General features: G+C 41.9%; 1 protein-coding gene across 9 annotated transcripts in view; it reads left to right on the top strand.

Moving 5' to 3' along the window:
• The window catches only part of cmpy (crimpy), a 251,626-nt gene that overhangs the window by 135,495 nt on the left and 89,283 nt on the right, over window positions 1-26,848 (top strand). For 7 of the 9 annotated variants that reach the window (XM_089080546.1, XM_089080548.1, XM_089080542.1 and 4 more), the window contains one exon: window positions 18,602-18,751. The exons of the other annotated variants lie outside the window; for them this stretch is intronic. In XM_089080546.1, coding sequence (XP_088936672.1) covers window positions 18,602-18,751 — 150 coding nt within the window. The remainder of the gene's footprint in view (window positions 1-18,601; window positions 18,752-26,848) is intronic. 9 annotated transcript variants of the gene reach the window in all.

A 26,848-nucleotide genomic window follows, 5' to 3' on the forward strand; every position in this document is an offset into this window, starting at 1 on the left:
ACGTGAAATTTTAACGTAATAGGACACGCTTTTGTGTCTTTGTAGGCGCACTTTGCCAGCTTCGGGCAAAGTTCATTGTTACAATGTTGCACACAACATTACGCGATTATTTTATCAATTCTTGATGAGCTATTTATCGGCCGTTGTTTGTCATTCGTGACATGCACGATCATAAAGTGATCTGTCACATGAAGCGCTAATGTTATAGTTAAATATAGCAAGCGGAGGAAGCAGAGAGAGAGAGAGAGAGAGAAAGATAGAGATAGAGAGAGAGAGAGAGAGAGAGAGAGAAAGCACTCATATTTGCAGCTGAAGATTCACTTATAATTATCAGCAAAACTCTAATTGGCCTGTGCGAATCAATGTTAATAAACTAATCGTTTTTAAAAAATAAAAGAGGCGAGATATGTTTTTTCCCTCTCACAGTGTTTGCAAAAGAGGATAGTCTAGAAGCAGAGAATGTTATCCTAATACAATCGGTCGCTAATCTACGGTGAGATTTTCGCAAAACACTCAAGACAGAGATTGTAAAACGTTGCGATCATGCGGTACGCTAAAATCTTGCCGGCGACGGAAGTAGACGGGACAAAACAATCGTTGGAGACAGGAGATATAGTTTAAATGTGAATCGTAAATGTGTCGCGGCGGAATGAGACGGCGATAAATTTAACGATCTATTATCTAAATGTTCACGGCGCGATATCCTTGCTGCTGAACTATAATTACAGTGCGTACAATTTTTACGCAAATTACCTCGCTCGGAATGCGGATGAATGACCGAAAGCAATTTGAGCAGATAACCCTCAACGAGAGTTAGCGGGCAACGGCAATAAAAAGCAACAGTCCTGAAACAGGAAATTTTATTATTTCCCAATTTCACTTTTTCCGTTTATTAATGAAAGGTACCGGGCCAGCGTTATATATATGGATCGTGGATCGTTCGGTAAACTGATGAAAGCCTTGATGATACTCAATAGATCAAAGTGATCATTTTGTTCACGAATTATTTTACGCGTATCCTTTGTTCTATTATTGAACTTTAATTATGCTATTAGTGCTAGTGATTCCGCTTGTTAATTCAGTGGTTAGTTTCGATAGTAATGAGTGGAGATATGCGCGAACTATTCGATCGGGTTATCAATATTGCAGTAGACCATCAGTTACAAGGGAATGTTTCAAGAGCCCAATAAGCAAGATAAACGCGCATATTTATGTTATTAATATGGCATATCGAGGTGTTTCGCGATACGATGATTTCCTACGCGAAATATTGATTGCACATTGATTTAACAAGACCCACCATTTCCCCGTATTTATTTATTACGCGCTCTATCTGGACACAAAGCAGCGTAATTAATTAACGCCAAGTCCGCACACGTGTACAGCATCCATATAACGATATAAATGTTTATGCCAGATATCGCCGCGGGCCGTGAATCTAAAGGACCTAAACAGCGCGCGATTAATTAAATTGTCGCCGCGAGCGAGATATGAGTTTTATTTTGTATCAGACCGCGCCGTAATATCGTATACAGGCGAAAGAAGCTTGGTCGGGAATAAAGTGAAATCGGCATCTCGACGTGACGCGTCGTTGTAAAAAAAAAAAAAAAAAAAAAAAAAAGAAAAAAACCAATCGGAATTATTTAGCTGCAATTTCCAAATCGGCTTTCAATGTCGGAACCTCCTTGCGGGAGAGATTCCTAAACGATCCGGCAGACGCGCTGCGGGGAATTTAATCCATCTATCAAAAGCTTTAACGAGCAATCGGGTGGGGAGGGAGACTTCGTCGTCCCGGGATCGTAATTAACTCACGAATTGGTAGCTTTCCATCCGAGGAGCGCGCCGCCGTCGTTTTCCTCGCAATAATTGTGCCGCTGGTTAGCTCGTCTCCGAGGGCGGAGAATCGTCCTGCCGTGGCAAGATTGACGTTTCGCGCTCACTTGGAAACTTCAATTAATACGATTTCGCGCGGAATCAAACAGATATCGCTGATGGAGCGGCTACGAAAAGTGATCGCTACGTGCACACAAAAATTTGACGATAAAATGTAACGCTCGAGAGGAGATTGTGCGATTGTAGCTGCACGAATAGGCGCGCGCGATTAAACGCCTCGGGATTAGTAAATATATTGTATTTCTGATAGAGAGAGAGAAAGAGAGAGAATAACAGTAACGATATATAGATACCTCAGCATCGGAACATATCGGCGTTCTTTTGCATGGCTACGATCAGCTTTTTGCGTTTTCTCGTGTTTTACTGTTTCTCGCCGTACGGCACACACGTACAACTTTACAAGAGAGCACGTAGAGAGCAGTACTTTTAACATGCATTTAAGGTGGCCTTTTAACTGCAAATGGACCGCAAATGGACGATGCTCCAATGGGAAACGGAATTTGTTCCGACGCCGTTGTATTTCTCGTTCAATTTCGAGAGAAGACACGTGGGAACTTGTACACTCTATAGAAAGTGTGTGTCGAGCCTCCAGCGAAAAAGCTTCTCTAGCTACGAAGATCCTTCCGAGAGAACTCGATATATCCGTATAAAGAGAATGGAATTATGCTAGCTACGTATACTTTCCTCCTACCTCTGTTTTTAATATTCACGATACAAATAAAATAAAAATGGCTAATAAATTTTTATTTTTTTATTTTTTTTTTTTTTTTTTTTTTTTTTAATATATCATGTCGAGATCATAAAAGTTGTCGCAAATAAAAGATTGATCGCTTAATAATAACGAAATAAAACTTGTACCCTTTTTTTATTCTTTGTCGCCTCTTAAAATTGGCCTTTTTATTGAAAGTTAGTTACTTTAAGCTTTTATTAATTTATTTATTTACGGATTTAAATTTCTCGCATCTTTTTATTACTTTTAAAATTTCGGCAAACGTCTCTCGAGCCACGGTGGAAGCCACCTCCAACGATGATTTCATCATTTCCGCGATATCATGCACGAGTTTCGCAAAAAGCAGTTTTACATGAAATTAATGTCCTCTTGATTGTGCACATCTTTTTTGCAGCACATGCAACGTAGACAATCAGCCGCGCGAGGAGATAGCTTAGCTTGATTTATGGGGACTGCCGTGCTCGATTAACGCGCTCAGCCGGGGCGTCATTTTTAATGTCGTCGCTATCGTTCATGGGAGGTATATTATATTATGTTTAAGTATGAGGAGTGACGACCGCCGTTTAAACGACGATCGATTTTCGATGCGCTACCTTCTTTGAGAAATACCCATGCCTATCTAGCTTTTAATGCCTCACTCCTCCTCGACAAAGCCGAGCTTAATCCGACTATTAGATACTTAGAGAGGCTGTCGGCTTTCCCCGGAAGTCAAGCTAGAGGATCGATAGATTTAGCTCTTTGCCATTCCTTCTTCCGCGAGACCTTTTTTTTCCCCCCTCTCTCTCTCTACCTCTTTTTCGTCGGAGTCTCGTAATTGGCACATGTTTTAAGGTGGATCAACCGTTTTTTTACGGTGGTTTGTTTCTAAAAACAAAGGTGCTTTTCGCAATACGAGTAGGACTTCTCTTCTAATCTCCGCTAGATGCTCTCCGCTCGCAAGCGGACTGCCATCTCAAATCCGATCCGTCGACGACTAATTGGGAAAGTCGATACAGCGGTACTCTGTAGTTGTTGCATTGTCTTTTTAGAAAGACTAAAGGATTTATGGTAGAAATTTTAGTAGAAAAATATAGAAAACAAATTACGATTTTATTATATTATCTTGTTACATATCAATATTGAAATCTCTTTGAATTTAACTTACTTTTTTTTTTTTTTTTTTTTTTTTTTTTTTTTTTTTTTTTTTTTTCATAATTCAAAGTATCTGATTTTCGTCGATAACAAAGCACATTATTTGGTTCTTGTAGATATCCAATTATAGTCATGTTTGTCATCTGAAATGGAAAAATAACGCGTCGTCCCCACTTCCTTTGCTCCCGTACTCGATATTTGTGCTTCTCACACGTTATATTCGATTGAAAAAAGACAACTGAGGAGATTAGTAAGTGGCGCCGTTTAAATATGCAGGGAAGCGCGCTGATAATCATCGAGATGTCGGGGGCCGGTGAGTAAAAATTTTCGCGTCGAAAAAGTGCCTCGCATTCGCGAACAGCATAAAAAAATTGCGAGCGCATCCGCAGAATGTATTACAGTGAATTCTTGCCATATTATACAACCGTTAGAGTTCTATCCCCTTCTATTCCCTTCTTAGGAATCTTGCGGGGTGAGCTCAATGGAATCTGAACGATTTCGCTGGACGTCGCTATACGATATAACGATGCGCGATTTGCTCGTTCGGACAAATGTTAGAAAAATGCCGCATTGAAAGAGATAAAGAGAAAAAGAGAGGGAGGGAGGGAGGGAGGGCGGGGGGGGGGGGGCGAGAGGCATATAATTTTTCAAGCGTCGCGCGTAATCGCGATCATCGATTTCCGATGACATTAACCCGGCGATGTGATTTTTTAATTAAATCAATCGCGTCATCGCGTCTGAAATACGTGTTGTGGAGAGAAAAAAGAATACTGAAAAAAAAAAAAAGAGAAGGGAGAAGAAAGAGGTGGATCCCGTTCGCGCTGATGGCGGACCGAAAATAAAACAGAAATTCGTAAGCAGAAATAAAATTCGCTCGCGGCAGTCCGATCTGCACCGTTGTGTCACTTTCAGAAGGAAAAGAGAAGCGAAAAAGTTGTAGAAATAAGCACGGCACAATTTTTTTTTATAAAAATTGAATTGGAACGTGTAGCTATTTATAGCGTGCATATTATATGAGTAAGCATAGGTTAACATCAAGTATTCGCGAATTGAGGTTGAACGAAAAATAGGGAATAATATATATCTGTTATAATGCACATTGGCGATATATTTCATGCTTGCATTTATATTTTATGAAAAAAAAGTTATATATTCTTAAAATGTTTAGAGAAGCGATGAGATTTTCTTAGCATTTTTAATGATGATAGGAAATAGCTATCACCATCAAATAGCTATCAGAAGAAAAGATGAGAATCGGAAAATAAGTTTAGCTTGAAGGCCGATGTCGCTAAAACTCATTAAGACTTGTATTGAATCATGTCTAATGACCATGAATAATCAGTAATAATAATTACATGTTTAGGTCGTATGCAGATAACACCAGTTGTCGAGTTTGCCGGAGATTTCGTTTGAGATAATGCGCAACGATTGCTTATATAATTTGCGTAATAAAATGAATTAATTAATTCGCAATGACATTTGTCTATTAAAGCTTAAAATACGTATGCAGTGATGTATAGTGACTGTATAAATATAAATATAAATATTTGTAAAAATATCATTGAACAACGTGACGGAGTTTACAAATAGCGTAATTGAATTAACGTTATCGAGGACACCGTACATTTTTTTTTTTATTCGAATCTCAGTAATGTTTCAAATGCGGATTATTTTTGCGTGCTTTGAGAACAGGAGGAAGGAATTTGATATGCGAAGAAATTCTCTCTCTTTCAATCCTTTACAAAAATAATATTTTCTAATATTATTTACCTTCAAGGCATAATGTAGCTTTTAGTTTAGAAAATCTTGCATTATAAAGCCGTTTCTGATAACAAGTTTAAATTAGGAATAATGTGAATAATTTCGTGTATTTCTATGAATTTTCACGATCGAGCACCGATATCGAGCGTAAAGTTAAATAACAAAACATCGTAATAATAAGACAATATTGTTAACTCAAGTTAACTAAAGCGAGACTGCTGTTCGTTGTCGAAACTTAAAGGATCGGAAATTTATAACCAACTTTATAACTGTGCCATGAAAACAAACATTAAAGCTCCAATAATTTCGCCGCGTCGGCGGAAAGTTGCCTGTCCGCGCGCGGCGCGTGTACCATTGTAGCGAAAACACGGCTTCTTTTTATAAAATAAAATAAAATTCAATTCAAGTCGTCCAGTTATATTTATTCGGGCGCGTGGCAGCGACACACGGAGTGTATATTTTTAACGCGCTGGACACGTTTTCGATGGGCGCGTTAAAGCCGCGCGCGTTTATATATGCGCTATATGCGCATTCTATTTTTAATTGCAACGTCGCGGGCCGATTACGACACAATGCGTGATTTATACGCGCGTTCACGCGACGCACGCACACGCGCGGAGCCCATCCCCCGAGGGCTGGCCTCAAATCAGATTGCGCAACGTTCCGTTGCCGCAAAGCGCGAGGCAATTCGACTTCTTTTCCCAATTACCGAAGCTTTAGATTACCCGCGAGCGATTAAGCGCCTCGATGTTCTTATCGCGTGACTTTGCGGGTCACCTTTGCATCGAGGCGAGGACGAACGGGAACGGCAATCTTGATGCAACAAGGATAGAGATCCATTCGGGCTCGAGATGTACGCTTTCCTGCACTGGAACTTTCTGGATTTCTTTAGCCGCTGGGCTGCGACGGTATTGCCCAAGCGAGTCCGCGCAAATTTCAGTCGGGGTCTGTTATTATTCCCTTATCGGGATTTTAACCAACTTTGCGATATGTGATAATTACCCCAACTGTACTGCCAATTCGATGCGAAGAGCTAATAATAACCCGTCCTTACTTATCATTTCGTCATCAGAACGTCGCGAACGACGTTAAAACGTGAATTGGGCAAATTATATTTTATCCGGGAATTTTGATCGCGTGATCAAACATTCGTTCGCGAGAGACGTTTCGTTATATATTCGTTATATGATCAATGATGTTGTGGTACTCGTCTGAAATGTGTAAAAGGTCTGTCGCGTGGAAAGATATATGTCCTTTGCGAACTATATCGCGTAAGGAAAATCAAAACCGGACTGTGTCCACAATTTTCCTGTCGGGAAATCACCGTCGGGAAATATGAGGTTCGTTCTCGCGTGCAGATCGCACTGTCACACACTGTGCACGGTGTGATATGTTGCTGGAGAGTCCAATATCGACTTGTATTAAACTGAAAATTGTTAGTAACCAAAGTGATTTACGATCGCGAACTGTCGTTTTATTGCGTGCGAAATACGAAGGATGATTTTACTTTATGCCATTCGTAACGATAAATACATTCAATTACACAGATTTATTATTAGAATAAATCGTTAAGCGATAAAAAATACGTTGCTGCGATATAAAATACGAAAGACGAATATTGTTTTCACATGTGTGATCCCGCGATATTAATGTTACGTTGCCAATTAGCTTGGAAATTATTCGATTGTCGGCGTTAAATAATAAATTAATGATCGTTATGTTTGCACTCTCTTTGCAGATCTCTCTTGTTAGAAATCTCGTATTAGCTTTTTTTTTTTTTTTTTTTTTTTTTTTTTCGGATTTGAATTGTGACGGGGAGCAGCGAAAATCGTTTCAGGCGGGCGGCCTACGCACGGAGCGTTTTGTCAAAATCTGCGTATTGAAAGTGTGAAAATTGAATTCTTGCGAGCACAAGAGCAAATTGCGCCGCTCTGGCAGACTGCCACTTTATTTTCTCGCCCGAATGAGAGCTGTGTTCGTTCGTTTCGCGTCGCCGTATGCAAACGCGATGGAGCGTAGAACGCTTCTAAAAGGCGCGACGAGCCCCTCCACTGATAAGGTCAGGCCATGAATTTTTACTACGCGTTGGTACTATTAATTTCGAGAAGTGCTAGCTCGCGTCTCGTAGCGCACGATCTCGTCATGATTCTCGCGAGAAACTCGCGCGTTTTTACACGCGCACGATCGAGTTTTACAATTCGGTTTAATTGCTTTTGGACTTGATTATTTCCGGGCCGGGTACCACTGCCATCATCTTGTAAACATATACAAGATTTCAGAAACACAATATACGTCACAATATTGTATCGTTAAATCGTGACGTTGCATTCATGCATTGCAGTCATGTTGAATAAGAGCAACGTGTGTTATGTGGCTTGGGAGAGGATAATTTTATACTCGCTATCAAATTTCCTTGACGTGTGATCGTTATTTTGATATACAGAAAAGAATTTTAAATCAAGACAAATATTCTTATATAAGCGAGAATGTTGTAATCTTTTTAAAAATTCTGGTCTTGATTTATTTGAATTTTGATTTCTTGATGTATTACTTTTGCCCAATTTAAGGCAAAAGATTAACATGATATTCCGGCTTAGTATATGAGAGACTAATCTTGATTTAAGATTAATTTCTTTTTCCGTGTAACGTAACTTTCTTCGAAAAGTTACGTAGCAATTATTCTGTTATGCAACTCGAGTAGTAAAATAACAAAACCCTATCTAACACAAATATCGATACGGTATCGTCGCTATGGTTGATCAATGCCGAGCAATCGTTACCGGAGCAAGCGTCGCGCAATTCAATGTTTGTTTTACGCTTGTTTTTAACCGATAAACCTGTCCGCTCCGCGTATAGTCCATTCATTCCGTAAACATCAAAATATCGCGCCCGTCGAACTTGACGTCTGACGCACGCACTGCGTCAGATAAAATTTGAACCGCGAGCCGAAACTCCAACTTCGGCTTTCATTCCGTTTTTTTTTTTTTGTTTTCCCGCATTGAGTGAGTTCTCTGGGGTGAATCGTTGTTTATCAATCAGCTACATTGTGATCTACTTTTTAGGTTACCTTGCCCCGTATCGAGCAACATTCAGCGCGCAAAAAAAATCATGCTGAGTCGATTGATTCTCCCACGTACACACATAATCGCACGTAATATAAGTACTCTTTCATAAATTAGCGATGCGAATAAAGAAAGTTTTTACAATTTCCATTTTTGGATGTCGGAGAAATCTACTGAAAAAAACAGATGATGAAAAAACTTGGCTAGGCTTTTTAATCTAAAATAATCCAAATAAATCTAAAATTGATAGATACTTTTAAGATTAGTTAGGGAAATTTTAAAATATTTGTAAAATTGAAATTGTAGATCTCTAAAGAGTCACCTGGCAACAAAACGTCACGCGATTCATCGACAGACAGACAAAAAAAAACGGATGATCGCGACGCCAGTCATCTTTTTTCAAATTCAACCCCCTTTCAAATTCCCCTCGTTAATTGTACGTGTACGCGACGTGTGGTCGTTTTCACGGCGCTCGTTTTCGGGGTAATTCGGTTTAGCTACGTGCAAATGAAAATAAAGGAGGGACCTTTGCATGGCGTAGCGGCGAGACAGGTAGCAGTTGGCAAACGAAAAAATGAGGCGACGGGGAGCAAGCGGAAAAGCGAGTAAAGCGCGCGAGAAACGATCGTACTGTTTCACGAATGTAGCACTATTCTATGCACACTTTTCCGCGAAGTGAGTTTCAAGGGGTTACAGAAGATTGCGGGGATGCGAATTTCGATGGTATCAAGGGATTTCGAAGCGATAAAAAGGGATTGGCTAGGAAAGAAAGTGAGATTCTCGACATCGAAATGGTTGTGTCAATACAAAAAATAGGATGGGATGCATTTTAATGCAGCGTACATTTCTAAATGCCATTCTAATTTTTAGCTTAAATTTATTAAACGCGAAACGCGCACGACGCCCCCCAAATTATGTTATCTTTATAATATATACTCTCCCATGGTAATTACGTTTTTATGACACTTGGACGTATGAGATATTTAAGTGACAAATTGCCTCGTGATAAAAATGGATTTTCTCCAATATTACTTTTGTTTGAGTTTCCAAGGTTATCTTAAAACTCTTATTGGGGCATACACTTTTTATTCACTCCAGCTTTAGAGTTCCGCTGCGACGTGAATTTAAGAGGCTAAAGTGCCATTTGCGAGTTATCGCTCATCGGAAAATAAAATCGTACCGAGCGACAGTTTCCCCATCATCGATAATACTCGTGTAACTACTCGATCTGCAAATTTATGCGTATCTCCATGTATATCGTATCTCCATGTTGAAAGCTACAGAAACGTTACACGTTACACATAGCCGATCGAACGCGTGTCACGCGTAATCCATTATCGTCAACGAGTGAACGAAAAAAAAAAAAAAGTTTAAACAATATCAGTGAAAAATCCGGATAAGACCGTAATGGAGTTCGTTCGAAAACCAATAGTTCTCTGAGTTCCCAATTATTCCCACCAACGCATTCCTAAATCACCTCACCTCACACCTAGCAAGGGACGTTTTCGAACGCACTCAATCTTGAATGAATCGAGGCAGCGTTATTATATATCCGGTCGCGATTCGAATTGGCGTGCCAATTTTTAAACCCGCGCGGGACGAACGAACCACGCCACGGATGCGGCGATCGTGGATTTTGTTTCTGCAGGCGATGCACATCGCGCATTCCTGCGGTGCGTTGCCGATGCGCTGCGTGACGCACTCGCCGAAATACGCACGCAGGTCTCAGACGCGTCCATTCAATTTCTCGCGCACACGCACACGCACGCACGCACGCACGCACGCACGCACGCACGCACGCACGCACGCACGCACGCACGCACGCACGCACGCACGCACGCACGCACGCACGCACGCACGCACGCACGCACGCACGCACGCACGCACGCACGCACGCACGCACGCACGCACGCACGCACGCACGCACGCACGCACGCACGCACGCACGCACGCACGCACGCACGCACGCACGCACGCACGCACGCACGCACGCACGCACGCACGCACGCACGCACGCACGCACGCACGCACGCACGCACGCACGCACGCACGCATATTTGTTCATTCATCGCCTCGCGATAAAATACGTTCGCGGTAACGCATGCGTCAGGACGCGTTCTCTCGGCCGCGACGCACACGCATTGCGAAATACGATCGCGATTCGACGTCCGTCGATAGCGCACCAAGCGCGCTCGAGCGCGGCAGGTTGTCTCCGGAAGCTGCGCCCGGCGATAAGTTGATTTACGAGCGACGCCGAGCTCGCCCCCCTCCCTCCCTCCCCTCCCCTTCCCCTCCCCGGCCTGTTTTTCATCGCGTGCGACCACACATTCCTGGACGTATGCTTATTTACCTATCGTATCGTTTTTATCCGAGGGACCGCGACGTCTTCATTTCAACGTGAAAGTTCAAGTCTCTGGGGTCTCGGGCGTAAGAATGAAATGGAGCGACATCGAGATGATTTATCACTTTCGCTTCGCCAAGCGTCGTCTCTTCCCGGAGGTAAGACGAGCGTGACGTCGTCGAATTATATCGGCGGATCGGATTCTGTTTGCTATTCGCGTCGAGATCTATCGAGAGAGGACGTTCCAATCGAACAGGTAGTCCGCCGTCATTGATATAAATAGATCGTCGGTAAGCGGATTCGACTTTTTTTTTTTTTATTTTTATTTTTGTTTTTGTTCGAGCGGTTTTTATTTCGGTCCGCGAGAGTGCCTCTCCCGAGTGCGCTGTTTCTACGGGGGATATTGTTTTATCAGTAATTGCGCTGATCGATGTGCCGTGCAATATTGATGGTTCAGGGTTGTTCTTTGTTTAAGAGTTAATTTACGAAGCAGAACTAGATCGTTCGAGGCGTGTGATCGCGAGGATATATGACGATCGAACAGGTTGGCGCGATTAAAATAGAACGGGGACAACCATCACGAGGTTTGTCGAAGTCTATTGCCTGAGATGAAATTGAGGATCGTGCGCAGTTATATTTTAAGCACAACTCCACTGGTAATATTTAACTAATCGGAGTATTTAAGATTCCAAGCTTATGACGCAGCATTCGGATGATGAAAAGTAATATTCAGCAGCAGTACCAATCTATCAAACGTTTCTCTTATAAATCAATGCTTGAAATTTATATGTACTTTGAACGGAAAAGGATAGTCTCAACTAGAATTATAGATAGGAAGAAGATAAAATTAGCTAATGACGTTATTTTATGCCACCTCACCCCGGAAACTCGGCGGGTTCCCGTTGAAGGATTAGACACATTCGGAATATTTGCACCTAAGAGTCTCCGTTATCTTAAAGTAATAAAGTCTACCAAAATATCGTTGCAGCCTTGGCGCGGTGTTTTTCGATAAAGACGAATGATGCCGATTGTTTGTCGAGAGTCTGCATTCTTTGTGAAACTCGGAGAATTCCAATACTCGCCGTGTTTGAGATTGGCCGACTCGAATCGCAGCCGACTCATCTCTAAAGAACATTTCGCTCTCAGATCGTATAAGCAATATAAAACTTGTTTTGCGTAGCGATCACTAAAGCGTTGTAATAGCTGACCGACCACGAAGCTAATTCGATTTAATCGCGGCGAGACTATTTGAACGTGACTCGAGCAAATCGCACGAGGTTCGCCTCGAGAAATGACTTTTCGTCTCGCGCGAAATTAGAAGTGGCGGCGATTCGCGAATTCCCGAAAGTAAAGAATCTTTTTCGAACGTCAGCGATTGTCGTTGATTATTTTCGCTGACGGATGGGAAAGTTCACCTATTGTCCCGCGATGTCAATGAAATTGAAACGAACAATTGAATTAAGAAGCATAAAAGCTAAGCCGGATCTCAGTACTAAATATTGTTTATAATGATAGAAAGAAGAAAATATCAAAAAATACAAATACAGGTCATTTTGACCTTAAATCATTTTCAGCAATAATAAGTTAAAATAAAAATCGAGAAAAAAATATATTTTTTGGTTGATAGAAGAAATAGTGTCAGAATATAAAAAGAATAAAAATACATAAATAATCTTAGTATAGAAAATTCATACAATTAAAAATTCATGTTGGGTTGGGAATTTCTTTCGTTTATTCTAATTGAACGTGACCGTTGATGAAGTCAAGAAATTTTTGAAATGTTCGAAGAATGCTGTGAAAATGCGAAGAGTAAAGCCAAACTCGCGATCGCAATGCGGTTCGCGATTACATGCGTGTACGTATGCGTGTTCCGTTACTTCTAGAGAATTATAAACAATGTCGCTGTGTGTGTAAATAACAAATTCTTCCGCTTAATCGAGGGATTTCGTAAACGTTAAATATACTGCTCATTATACTCGTGATATATATTATTTATTATATTTAATTATGAAGCACATGACGTGTGATCGCTTGCCTTTTATCGTATTCCGCGTACACTCTCGGGTCAATTCACATGTTCTGTTTTAATATTTTAATATTTTAATACACTTAATTAAACATTAAATGCCATGAAATTTCGAACATTCTCATTTTATTATGTGGTCCGGATATCAAGAACGCGCGATGATACTCGATTAAAATTATTTTAAGGTGAGATTGATAAGGGAGATACACTCGTATCGATATTTTTCAATTTTCAATATCGACCCTGCTATTATGTTATAATGTTGGCATTTTAAACGCTAATACGACGCCAGGGTGCTTGTAAATACGGAGCACCTCGATAATCGATTGTACGTTTATTGGTTGTACCGATAATCCAGATTGCCCTTAATCCGCGTATTCGGATGTTCGGAAATACGCTCCCGTGAGAGGATCCCGATTGTAAGCAATATTTTACTGTAATCGTGGCTATCTTCTATCGTTTTCAGGCTGAAAACGCGGAGGCGTCCGCGGCTCAAAAATATATAGAAAGACCACGGAGCCCTGTTATCTCTCCGATTAATTGCGCCCGCAAAGAACAGAAAATTGAATTTTAGTTTAATCGTCGGTAAAGGTTAGCAAAAAAGGTCACTCATCCTCGTCGCGTATCGCATAACGAATTAAATCGAACCGTGCAACGTTGGAAATACGAGATTAAATCTGCCGTTCTAATTTCCTCTTCTTTCACATCACGCTGAATACGTAGAGTATTTAAACTTCAATTCGAATGAATGCTTTGTAACAGAGAGAGAGAGAGAGAGAGAGAGAGAGAGAGAGAGAGGGGGGGGGGAGTTCATAAGTGAATTAAATTAATGGTATTCAAATGGTCGTGCCAACGACCACCTTTTGTTGTTCAAATATGCTGACGGAATATAAAGAACTTAGAAGGAATATAAATGACGCGTGTTTGGATTGGCGGTTGGTATCGACGTGCGAGGTGCGTTTATTGCGTTTTGCCCGCGAGGTGATTTAAGGAGCGACGACTCTTCAAATTTGCTCGTGCCAAGACATTTCAACCGCGATCTCCAAACACCTCCTATTCCGACGCACCAAGACTTCAACGACGCTGAAATTTATTGGCGCCAAGTATTTATTGTGTTTGCTCGCATACTTTCGCTCGTAGAAACAGCTCGTTTGTCTACTCGCTCGCCCGGCTACGGCGTGAATAAGCGAACTGCGCCTGTTTATTCATGCACCTGCGAATCGAAAGCGCACGCGAACGCGCCCGTGATTTCGAGCGCGATAATATATATCGGGGTGGATTAATCGTAAATCACGACGGGGAGGGGGGGGGATGATGACACCAATCATTTATCGCGGCGTACGCCGATGAATACGCCGTCCGCAATGACTTTCCTCAAACCTCCGTGCGTCGCATAAACGTTCAATATTCGCATTTAATATTCGCGGTTATGGAGTCATATTTGCGCAGTTTGCATTAAACAATCGGCGCCCGTTTCAAAATGTTGCCGTTTACGGTCGGAACATTGTAGCAACTGCGAGGTAATGAATATCGAATACTTAGATCGCCGCCAATGGAACTCGTTATATCGTCGTTTCACGCTACGAATTTGTCCTCTGATTAACTTCATATTTCAATTTTGCGATTTTTTTGAGAGTTGAAAATTGGCGGCGCCAAATTGAAAGTTTGTCGGAAATTGACAATTACGTGTACACCGGAGTTCGAAGTTATATTTAACGTGAGTAAACAAATTCTCTCTCTCTCTCTCTCTCTCTCTCTCTCTCTCTCTCTTTCTCTTCGATATTTTTCACGCGCGCGCACACAATTGGCCGCGTCGGAAATTCGTCGTTGCAGTCCGCGGGACGCGCCCCCGACGTTCGTAAACAATCGTCGGCGCCAAAATTCACCGATGACTCATCCCCCGTCCCTCATCCCTCCGGTCGCGCGCCTATGCTAATCGTCTACGCAAATACACAAGAGTCCCGCGCGTGCAGGCGTGCGCTCTCGCACGCTCGAAAGCCGACGTAATCCGCGGGCTGGTATTTTAATTGACAGACCCCCCCCTCCCCCCCGACGGACCCGCGGGCTTGCCGCGGCGGCTACTCGAATCCCATCTCTCGCTATCGAGTCTCGAGCACTTTCTTCCCGAATGAAACGTGAATCAGCGCGCCGGCACGCGGCGGTGATGTCAATCTTTGCTCAGCTGACTGACTGAGATCGGCCTCACCTTCTTCGCCTTCGGCGCATAATACGGGGGACGATCTTTCCTCGGCCTCGCATTCTTTCACATCGGTGTTAAACCCGCCGCGACACGTCGAGGTGTAGCGCGGCGACTTCGCGCATCTTTTCACCCGCGCGCACCCCGCACGTACGACGATGCCGATGTTATCACGTATCGCTCTGAATCCGTCGGTTGCGAAATCTCGAAGAGATTTATGGCTATCAAGTACCGGTAGCCGTCTAACTTTACTCGCGATGTTGATATTTTGCAGGAATATCACCGTGTTCTGAAGCATGAGATACGTAATCTTTCGATCGCGAAGACGCTACTCGATCTTTATCTCGAGGGATATTCAAGCGCGTCGATGAAAGGAATCTGTCGTGAAGAAATTACTTTACTTGCGGGAAACAAATGGTAATCTTGTATAAATATGCGAAGCGTGGTGTATTTGGCAATAGTAAAAGCTTTACTTTCACTGTTGTACCAGCACAAATATTTAGTTTCCCGCGAATATGAAGATTCTCGAAGGAATAATATCACTATGTATCATTGCTGAAAGATGTGCGCGATGTCTTCCGCTCGTAGTCGCTCGCTTTAAAGTTGAACCAAAAAAATTGGTTTATTTCATTTTTCGGTGCATTATTATTCGCGCAAGTTGAGTTACGTTTATGTGATATTTCCTTCCGCCATCCATTTCCGCCGAGCGTACCGCCGGCGCCAGCCGGGCAAGAATTCCGCGTTACGATGTCGTGCGATTGTGTCTTCTCGTTTATCGAATAAATAAATAAATTCGCCGGCAACCTGATATTTTTCTCGGCGGAGCGCGCGAATGCTCGTACATGTACGCATACATGCGCACATATAATCTCGTGCATTCGATGTGTACAGCTTTGCCACCCCGTGACCGACGAATTCCACAGCGGCTGAATCATCGAAATAAAATATTATCGATCGTCATCTTGAATCGTCGATCTCCCCACGACTTCATTAACAAAGAGCCCAACTCTTATTTGACATTTGAAAGTCGTGACACATCGACGATGAGTTATACGCGAGTCACGTAAATAGCCGTTACACGTGCATTTACAGAAATGCGATAAGACACTGCGAGCCGCACGTCTGAATCTGACTTTCGGAATGATCTTGACATTCGATTAACTTTCTAAATTCTCTGACGAATGAGGGCTCGAAAATAAGAAAGTTCAAGAACGTAGATCCGAAAATGCGGTGTTTTCGAGTTATCGCCATTTTTATGTTGAAATTTGAAATTGCTTTGCTCTCGAATTTTTTTATCCAAATTCAAAGAAGAGATGGTGAGTTTTGTAACATAATTAAAATAAAAGTTGCAGTCTACGTGGTGAATCCTGTGTAATGCTAAAACAGCCTGCAATTTTTATTTAACTTTAATTATATTATAAAACTCATAAAAACCTCATATCTCCCTTCAATTTGGATAACAAAACTCGAAAGCAAAGCAATCTGAAATTTCAACATAAAAATGGCGACAACTCGAATATGACGCATTTCCGGATCAATGTTCGTACCAGCATTTTTTTCTTGTTTTCGAGTCCCTAATTACCTCCCGATTGACCTTCACTTTTGGAACACCCCGTATACACCGATAGAAGTCGCGCTGTGAATAGAAGTTAAGAATTTTATCTTTCTCAATTCTTTTTCTTTTTTTCGCAAACGGTATCGTTTGCGCGTTTCAAAGTCGACCGTGAGTCGCTTCGTGCTCGCTCTCGTGGCCCGCATTTTTCTCTCCGACGGGCGGCAACAAAGTATCGAAGTAATAAAGTTACGGCCGCGCGCGCCGAGATTTAATATCCCGACGTTCGTCGCAACGGCGCGACGTTCTCAGTTGCGACCAATTGGCAGCCGGTATTACACACGCGGGCGCGACGGCCGCCGATCGTTATCGCGGAATCGTATTTGCGTAACGACGCTAAATCATTGCACGGCGATCGAACGCACGCACGACGGCTTAAAAGAAGAAAAAAAAAAAAAGAAAAAAAAAAGGAAAAAGCGCGGGCGGACGGCTGCGAAGAATAAAGCACCTCACTTGCGGAGAATGACTTCGGCGGGTGAGGGGGGTGAGGGGGAGGGGAAGGGGGGGAGGTAGAGGCGGTGCGGGACGGTGCATTAATTCTAGCTGGCTCCGCCACGTAGACTACGATAAATCTCGATCTCGTTCTGCCGCGAGACGGAAATGTGCAGCCCACGTGTACCTACCTCGCTCGATTCGAACTCTCTCTCTCTCTCTCTCTCTGACTGCACTCGCGGCGATTTAACGCGCGATATATCGTCCCTACGATTCTCCTTATTCTGCTTATCCATAAGGTACATACAACCGATGATAAATACGGTAGACCTGTGCATGCGATGTCAATTGATATCGGTATACGCAAGGTAGAAGGTACGCATTTTATCTCGTACGTCAATTTGCGATTTTGAGAAGATAATTTTTTTCAATTTATCATTTATTATTCTCGATGTGCCAAACGTCGGAGCGATGATGAGAAATATCAAAAGTGAGTCTTTTCGTTCGCCTCGCAGTTGTCGAAATGCATCTACGTTTTACAAAACGTAGATTTAATCCGCGGCATAAATCGGCAGCTCTCACACGACGTTTCCAGCTTTGATGCAAACCGCAATCGGAATATTTAATCAACTGCTACGCGCGCGCACATATGGCGGTGTTCCCTTAAATGAAAATTTATGAAGTACTTACTCCGGACGGAAGTTTCGTAAATGAAACGCGACTCTTTTGTGTGAATGGATTACACTTGCGAAGTCACAAGCTGTTCCGTGTTTTTTCGTAAGAGTTATTATACATTTATAAACGATGACGTGTCCGCGTAAGTCATATTCCGGTTGCGCATGCCGCTTTTTAATTACACCGACTTTAAAACGCCAGCATTACGCGGTTCAAAAAGCACGCGATTATTCTAACCACTAATATAATTGCTGTTTGCCTGTTTTTCTCTGATGTAATGATCGTTTCCGAACTGATGCGAATTTCACCAGTTTATATAAGAGAGAAATTTAATTTTAGCATTTATCTTTTACGACGATTTTTTTTCCACTTTGTTCATTTCGGAAGTAAATCTTACGTAACGCTCAAGTGGTTAATCCGTTTGAAATTTCTTCGATGCGAATAACGCTAAACGATGATAAAATTCGTCGTTACGGCACGATACGGGCAATGCGATATCGTTTGTTTTATTTTTCTTGGCGAAAGTTCATCTTTCGCCGCGGGTTCAACGGCTCGCTATCGGTGCCACCGATCGTGAAGTCAGAATAATTAAGGTTCGCTGATCGGCAATTCGCGATTGAACGTTCGTTCGTTTAATTAAATCGCCGTCGCGGCGAGCGCGCGCTCGCCTTCGCGGAAACTTAGGCAACTGGGGCGAAAAGTGCAAGGACAGATCGGAATACGATTAATAATTTATTCCAGGCACGTCGCTCGGCGAGTCGGCGGCGCAAGGCGATCGGGAACAGGTGGGCGAGGGAAAAGAATCGAGACGAAACGGCGGCGGCGGCGGCGGCAATGGCGGCTGGCAAGACGACGAGAGGGCCACGAGGAGCACGCGAATCGCCTGGACAGGTAAGGGAGAACCTGTTGAATTAATGTCAACCCTCCGGCGCATATATATATATATATATATATATATATATATATTTTACTCTCCCTCCACATTTACTTCTAATTTGCACCACGCGCATATCCGGTATAATAGTTATTAATTTTGACAAGCGCGATGCGCAATGAAACGATAATTACCGGATCGAAAATAACCGTCGATGCGTATTATCCTGACAGACGCGGAATGTTACTCGCGGGTGTTTCCTCTGTAATTACCGTGTCTGCCGATCACGCCGCTCGCGCACGTACGACGTTTCCGCCGATCAACGTGTCTGTCGTCCGTAATTGAAATTGATCGGGAATTAACGTCGCGCTTTAAACGAGAGGTTCTCCCAGAGTAAAACTCTGAACACGTTGACAAAACGCGGAGACGGGAGAAATAATCGGGAAAGATTTCGTCGTGCGCGAAATTAATCGGTGTCCGATCGGTATCTGTCAGTGTCCGATCGAAACATTCGCGAATTATTGTACGTATAACGTGAAAACGGTAATGCAAGTTTTGGGAAAAAAAGGGGGGGAAAAATAGTTTAGAGAGAAAATAGCGAGCATTTGCTGAGAGAGAGAGCAAATATTTTCTGATTGAAAATAGTATTGTAGAAATATAATCTCGTATCGGGAACAATATTTGTTGTTCGACTTAGCGTAACAGCGAGCGTGTTACGAGAAGCTGCTCACGAATGCGTAAATCGCCGAAGAAGTTTCGCCGACGAAGGTGCAGCCGCTCGGCGGAGCGACGGGAAACAGAATATTCCGCTTCATTAATTTAATCAGCTATTTTAGGGAAGCCGCGGGCGGAGCCGTCTTCAAAATTTTCGACGCGATCGGCGAACTTTACGGGACGACGCAAACTAACAGGAGGGGGTTCCCCTCTCCGATATAAGCGCGAACAATAGTAACTTGTTTCGAAGTCGATAATGCTCGCGATGTAAGAATACCTCCCGTCAAACGAGTATCTCGCCATAGAAAACGCATCGATCGCACTGTCAGCGCGGCAGATTTATGCGAAATGAGCGTATAGTTATCGGATCCTCGTGTCCCCGTGTAATAAATAGAAGAATAAACTAAAAACTCGTGAACGTCGTCGTAATAACTTACGGAACGGACTTTTCATGGGCGAGACTCCGCCACGTAATATATCCAGCTACAGGATGTAACCTTACAAAATATCTCCTCCAATCGTCGACGATAACTGTTTGCGCTTGTGTCCGATATAATACAGTCCCGCTAATGACCGGTTATTTTTTTTTTCTTTTCTCAATAAATCCGACTCGTTGTATTACATTGAAATTATAAACAGCTGGAATAACGAGCGTCGATACCGTTATTAATATTTATTGTGCTCATTAGTAAACTAATTGAGGCACGCGTTTACATAATATTACGAGTGTCAAAATGCAATAAATAACAATTAAATTGCTATCGTCTGATAGCAAATGCATCTCGTTTCATCTCGTGAGATATAAAAAAATATTTAGAAACTTGCGAAAATGAATAATTTTATTAAGCGGTTAATATAAATGAGCGAATAAGCAATGAGAAAGTAAAATATTCGATCATAATTTGTCAAGTCGAAGTGGCCGCGATATCGCGCGTAATCGAGCTCTTTCAAGTTTTGCGCATAATTTTAAAGCGAGTTAAATCAACGACAAACTTGAAAACTTTCGAAAAATCACTTAATTCGTATGGCCGCGCTAACGATATTTGATTTTGCCATTTACGAACAAATAATTACAAGTAGTATAGTTTTAAATCGCATAATTATCAGTTTTCCCACTTTCCGTTTCTTCGCTGTGTCGTAGCCAATATGAAATTTAAATTTATTATTCGTCACGTAGTGGACGTAGTGGATTATGCGCGAGATATCGGCGATTACGCCGAGTGAGTCGCAAGATACGAGAGCCACCGCGGGAAAATATTTCGACAAAATTAATATTCCACCGCCCGAAAGAATATTACTCGCGAATTTATCGCGCGCGGCCACCAGCGCAACTTTTACGACGTCATTTAAGCGAAAACATTTAAGCGAGAGAGTTTCACGGATGTCCCACGTTCCCCGCGAAAAATATGATTGTCCAATTACTTTATGCTCTCAACCGACCTCCCTCTTACTCTTTCTTCCCTATACCTACCTCGAACTAATTCAAAATTTTTTGACGTCGCATACTCAGCGCATATTTTTCTTACGTTTTTTTTTTTTTTTTTTTTTTTTCTTTTTTTACCTTTCCTTCTCGCGCAACATCGCACCTTCGCCCCCGCGAGATAAGCGCTATCTTTTCGAGTGCCCGGAATGCTGATATGTACCACCGCGGCTCAGCGCGATGGAATGCGACCTTATCGTCATGCCAACTAACAAATATTCCGCGCGTGCGGCTAATGCGTATAGTCCCGATGCATACACACATACGTACACACATACAGGAGAAATAGAGAGCGAAGAATAGCGAGAGAGATTGCTCGCTAAAACCCCCCGCCGTGCAAATATTTACCGAAACACATGTACATTATTCTTTTCCCTCTACCTTATCCGACATTTGACATTGTCGCGGAAAATGGATTCCCAGACTGCGTTATGAAAACACGTGAGAGTAACGGGAAATGAAGCGGAATCAAGAGACGAGATCGAGAAAGAGAGGAAACGTCGACCCGTAGTGCCTCTTTATTAAACTTGGAGACCGTGTAACGCGCGAGTATCTAAAACTGCCTTTTCACAGGGCAGTCTGCGAGTTGTTGCAAATTGCTGACACTTGCGTAAACAAGAATATTACGTTATTGTTACGGCGCAAACTGCATTGTCGTCCGACTTTAGAAAAAAAAAAAACGTGAGAAGAAAGGTGCATTTTTTTATGTACATTTAAACGCGTTAATATTACTTATATATAGACAAAATATTAAATTTAAATTGAACACGGTTAAAATTATTATGATTTGAAATTTCGTTGACGTTAATTCCTATTTCAATATTTGTTTTTTTATCAAAATGGTTTACATTTTAATTTTGCATGAGAGACAACTCTGCACAGTATCAGAAATTGATTTTAAGATTAATGATAAATTAATTTTTACAATTGAAATAATTTCAAAAGTCTCTTACCTCTCGCGAACGATGATACTGATAATATTTTACGGCACATTTTCGCTAGTCCTTATCGCTACTTGTCGAGTCACGTAAACAACGTTCTCAATGAGTGTCGAAGTCCATGTGTAACTTTTCGGAAGCATTCCGCGCAACCGTCGTTTCGCTGCTGCTTCTTCATTACATGGATACCCGGTCGGCAAATTCCACAAATGCATTACGAAAATATGCGTTCGGGAAAATAGTTCGGTCGAAGTCACGCCAACTACGGACTTTGTGCCTTCATTAAAGCATACCCGCGATAAGACGCACGAATTTATCATCGGATCGTGAGCCACTCTGGAACGCGGATGATTAATCGCGAATAAATCGGACCGTTATCTAACGATTCTCAAAGTACGCGAAACGGCATAATCTATTTTTATAATTAAGTAAGAAGAGTTAAAATTAAACTCGAAATCGAAACTCGAGAATTTCAGGAAATATTTATAACATGACAGATTTCTCACAACAACTTCCCTTTATCTTAATAACAAGTCTCTTCATTTTGGATTCGATTTTCTCATAATGGGATCATATCAGTGGGCTGCAATAATAAATTAATTTCCTCGAACAAATCTCTAAGGTCTTTTCAGGCCAAGAAACTTTCTTTTTTTATTTCGAAACTGCGATATCTACATCCTTACTTGTTACGCAGCGATATTTCAATTAAAGAGATATCTCTCTCTCTCTCTCTCTCTCTCTCTCTTATATATATATATATATATATATATATATATGAATTGAGTTGATTGTATGCGGCCTGATCGAAAAATTACCTGGTCCACTTTTGCACCGGGCAGCGCCGATAAAAATGATAATGGACGTTAATTAATATTGAGGTTGCAACCTTCTCACAGAACGATATCGCCAATATCGAAATAAGTTTCAATTACCGCCGGGACCGTTGTTGCATCATATCTCGTATGCGCCTCGCTTTTCGTCTCGAGCGGACCGGCTACCAATTAAATTTGTCTCCTTGCGTCCCGATCGGTCATTAATCTCTCGCGCATCGACATCTCGGGCGTGACATTAATCATTATTACTCTCCTCGCGTCGGAAACCGTTGTAACACGCGAAAGTTGACGCACGGTGATTTGTCTTAATTAACGATTATTTCACGGATTTGATTGCATTATCACGCCGAGCGTGTGACACTCGCCATTAAAACCGCTACCGGAACTGTGCCGTAATCCATGCTCAAATTTGTTCTTGGAAATCGCGCAATTAGTTGCGTTAAGCATACCGCATTTACGATCGTCACGTTTTGCCTCCTCTCAAAGGCGAGGCTCTCGAGATATTCGCGTCTGTTATTAGCTTTAATATTTTTCTGTCTCTTTAATGAATTAAATCTATGGAATTTTTGAGTCATTGTTCGTAAATCTCTATAAAAATTTTTTCTTCTCGACTGCGAACGATCGAGTAGTTTTTGAAACGATTCTTGGTTTATGTAAGCGATTCGCGACCATTTTGTCCTACACACACACACACACACACACACACACACACACACACACACACACACACACACACACACACACACACACACACACACACACACACACACACACACACACACACACATACACACACATACCACACACATTATACGGCGGATAATCGTTACAGAATCACGTGAGTTCATGAGAATTATATTTACGATTTTCTCGAGATTATAGTCGCGCTCGCAATCCGCTTTGCTAGTCATAACTTATAAACTCGGTCACGGGGATTATATATATATATATATGCACTTTTTAGTGCACACCATTTTTAAATAAATTTTACTTCACTATAATAGATTACGTAAAAACGCAAAAGCCGGTACGTAACGATACAACACTCGTTGGATTAGCCATGGAAATAGTTTTGTTTCGGATTATAATCAACGGAGGAAGGCTACACGTGATAAACTTTTCTGACCGGCTTATACCATGTTATCTATATATGTATACATATAGGATGTCCGTGTATATATTTTCAGAATTGAGATAAAACGAATAATTTTTAATGGGAAAAATATTATTCGACAAAAATACGGATTGTTAAGCATCAAATAAACAACGCATTAATAATGTATTAACTGTTATTAATTTGACTTTATATGTCCCTCTCTCTCTCTCTCCCTCTCTTCTTTTTTTCAAAACTATTTTTTTCCGGGTTAAAAATATCTATACTGTTGTTTTTAAATTGAATTTCGTTGTTTTGTTCAATCTCTTAAACTGTATTCTATATATAGTCAGTATATATAGCCATAGTATTCCGCTTCTTTTAAATTTATCCGTTTTGTTATTGTAAACATTTTTGCCTTTCACATGTTGCGTGACGCGCGATCAAAATGGACAATCGAACTGAAAAACCATTTTTGTTGTTGCGTATTCGAAATTGTTTTACACGTAAATGTAAAAAAAAAAAAACGAAATGCCCGCGAGAATTTTTATGCTTCTTAGAGAAAACCTCGTATCTTTTCCGTCCGTTTCGCACCGCGAGTATTGTGACATGGAGCAACGCGTTGTCGTATTGCGAGGTCGCACATTATGCGATACGCATATGTGAAAAGTTGCTGCGCATATATTGTTATTAATCACACAGGACATAAAACGCGGCTGGATCAGTTGGCCGTGCCATAAATGTCATAATGTCTCCGCAGTTATTGTGTGTTAACATTACACTGGACGGGATGACGGTGCGACGAGGCCGCCAAGATAAAATATTACAAGACTCGCATCACGTCTGTAATAATTGCCTGTAATACTCCTCTCTCAAGTTTTTTTTTTTTTTTTTTTTTTTACTCTGTTAAATGTGATAGGAATTTAAAACGTTCAAAGCTTCGTAACATCCGTGCATGTATTTAAGCGATCAACTGACAAGTAGAACGTACAGAGCAAAGATAAAATTGTACACGAAGAGAATTTAGAAAAATTGGACATAAAGAGAGATTGGAAAAGTACAAAATTTGCACAGATTGATCATTGTCACCTGTAATGAAGTATAAGTTCGTACTTGTCAATTAAATTACCGTCCGTCAAAATTCCGTTCTGTTCGAAGGACATTTATTCCCGTTGCTGCGAGAGATTCGACTGTCCCAATTTCGCAGTCGCAATTAGAAGCCAGCCGTGGAAACTTTGAGCCGACTGGAATCAAGGAAGCGGCGTCTTACCGCAAAAATAAACCGCCGTTAATTACGAGCTAATGAGAGAAGTCGTGGGTGGTGGGGCGGCGGAGGTGGGAAAAGTTCGGCCCGTTTCACGGAAGGTCGCCCACTTTCAGCAATTTGCGATCTGAATTCGTCGACTTTTCCGACGTCTCGCTTCCCACTCTCCCCACGACAAAATTACGTAGCAATAATCTCGAGTTTCCCCGGATCGCCCGCTAATTGCGCTACTCGCCTCGGGTTTTATCGGCGATAATCTCTCGTTATCGGTGCAGGAATAATCTGGGAATAAACTTGGACGGATTTGAAATATTTATATTGGACAGATAATTACGTGATAATCACGGCAAATACTTTTTTCTGATTTTCTTTTTAATACTGTATAAAAAAAAAAATAAATAACCGCTTTATTTAATTCTATGAAAATAATATCAAACGTAGATAACAAAAAAATCTGCCTTTTTTTGTTGTTTTACAAGGAGACGAAGATGTATCGTAAATGTGACATTTTAATAGAACCACGTAGGTGGAGTTGGGTAAACGACGAGATCAACAGGCTGATGAATGTTCTACCGTTCGTATATACGAATGTAAAAAAAAATTACATAGTAAATTGTGAGAAACTTTCTATCATTAATCATCGCTAAAATTCGATCGCGGAGGCACCGGAGCAAAATGAAACGGATTGCGCAACAAAGCGACAGGCGTTCAGCCGGCTAATGGGCCCGAGGCCGGTTAACGCCGATCTCGGGCTCGTTATCGCCATCCCGTAAATCGCTTCGTTACGAGTGCATCTGTAATCACTCGTTATCGTCGGACACGTTTCATGCACCAGGGAGCGAGAATTTTCGAGCATGAGACAAACGTCTATTAATAGGTGGATGCGCAAGCTCAATATGAATCAAGGATGCGTCGATAACGACCGACTCTCAAGAGAGAGGAAAGGGAGAGAAAGAGGGAGGGGGGGGAGAAGAGGAGGGAGGATTTACCGAGAGAGAGGTTTATCCCGTGGGACTCATAAGTATCCGGTGGTATTTTTGCCGGGGCACTTGTGAAAAATTTCATATCTATTTTTTCCGCGCCTCTCTTGAAAATGAAGGCACAATTTACGTTTTTTTCGTCGTGATTTGTAGCGCGAGAGATGCCGGACGAACGGTAGCGGCCGTCGCCGCTTATTAAGAAATCTACATTTACTTTTTGATGAAAGTAAATGCGTCCCCGTTGAAGTTGACTCTCCGCGGGATAAAAGCTCTTTTATGGCTATTTGCAGTGCCTCACTCCCGCGTCTGCGTATTTTGCATTTCTGTAGGAAATGTAACAGGATGGAATAATATTCGGTTCTGTTAGTTCGGTAAACTCGACAGGACGCGTCTGTTATATTTTGATAAGCTTTTTATGTCGATTGGATTTTCTATTCTGGGATAAATCAACGCGAGAGTGCGTTGACACTCGTGTCGCGGCGCGGCCCGCACGCGACCTCCGCGAATAAAATTTCAGCGAATGATTGTTTTTATCCGATCACGTCGTCAAGTAATTCCCTATGATTCACCGTCCACATCCGTCTCTTTTAATATTGACCATGGCAAAATAGCGAACGCCGAGTACCGATATCAATATAAATGTTGACGCAGCGGTATGCCGATGTGCATCACGTTTGTCCGTTTACCGCGCTCCAATCCCCCAGCCTCGACCAATTCCATTAAAAAACGCTACGGGACGCGTTCGACTTTCTAATTAACATAAAGGGCACGCGCCCGACTTTTGTCGCGTAAAATGAAAACAAACAAAAATA

The sequence above is a fragment of the Pogonomyrmex barbatus genome, unplaced genomic scaffold (assembly GCF_055798465.1).
Source record: "Pogonomyrmex barbatus isolate J1 unplaced genomic scaffold, ASM5579846v1 scaffold3, whole genome shotgun sequence".
NCBI lineage: Eukaryota > Metazoa > Arthropoda > Insecta > Hymenoptera > Formicidae > Pogonomyrmex > Pogonomyrmex barbatus.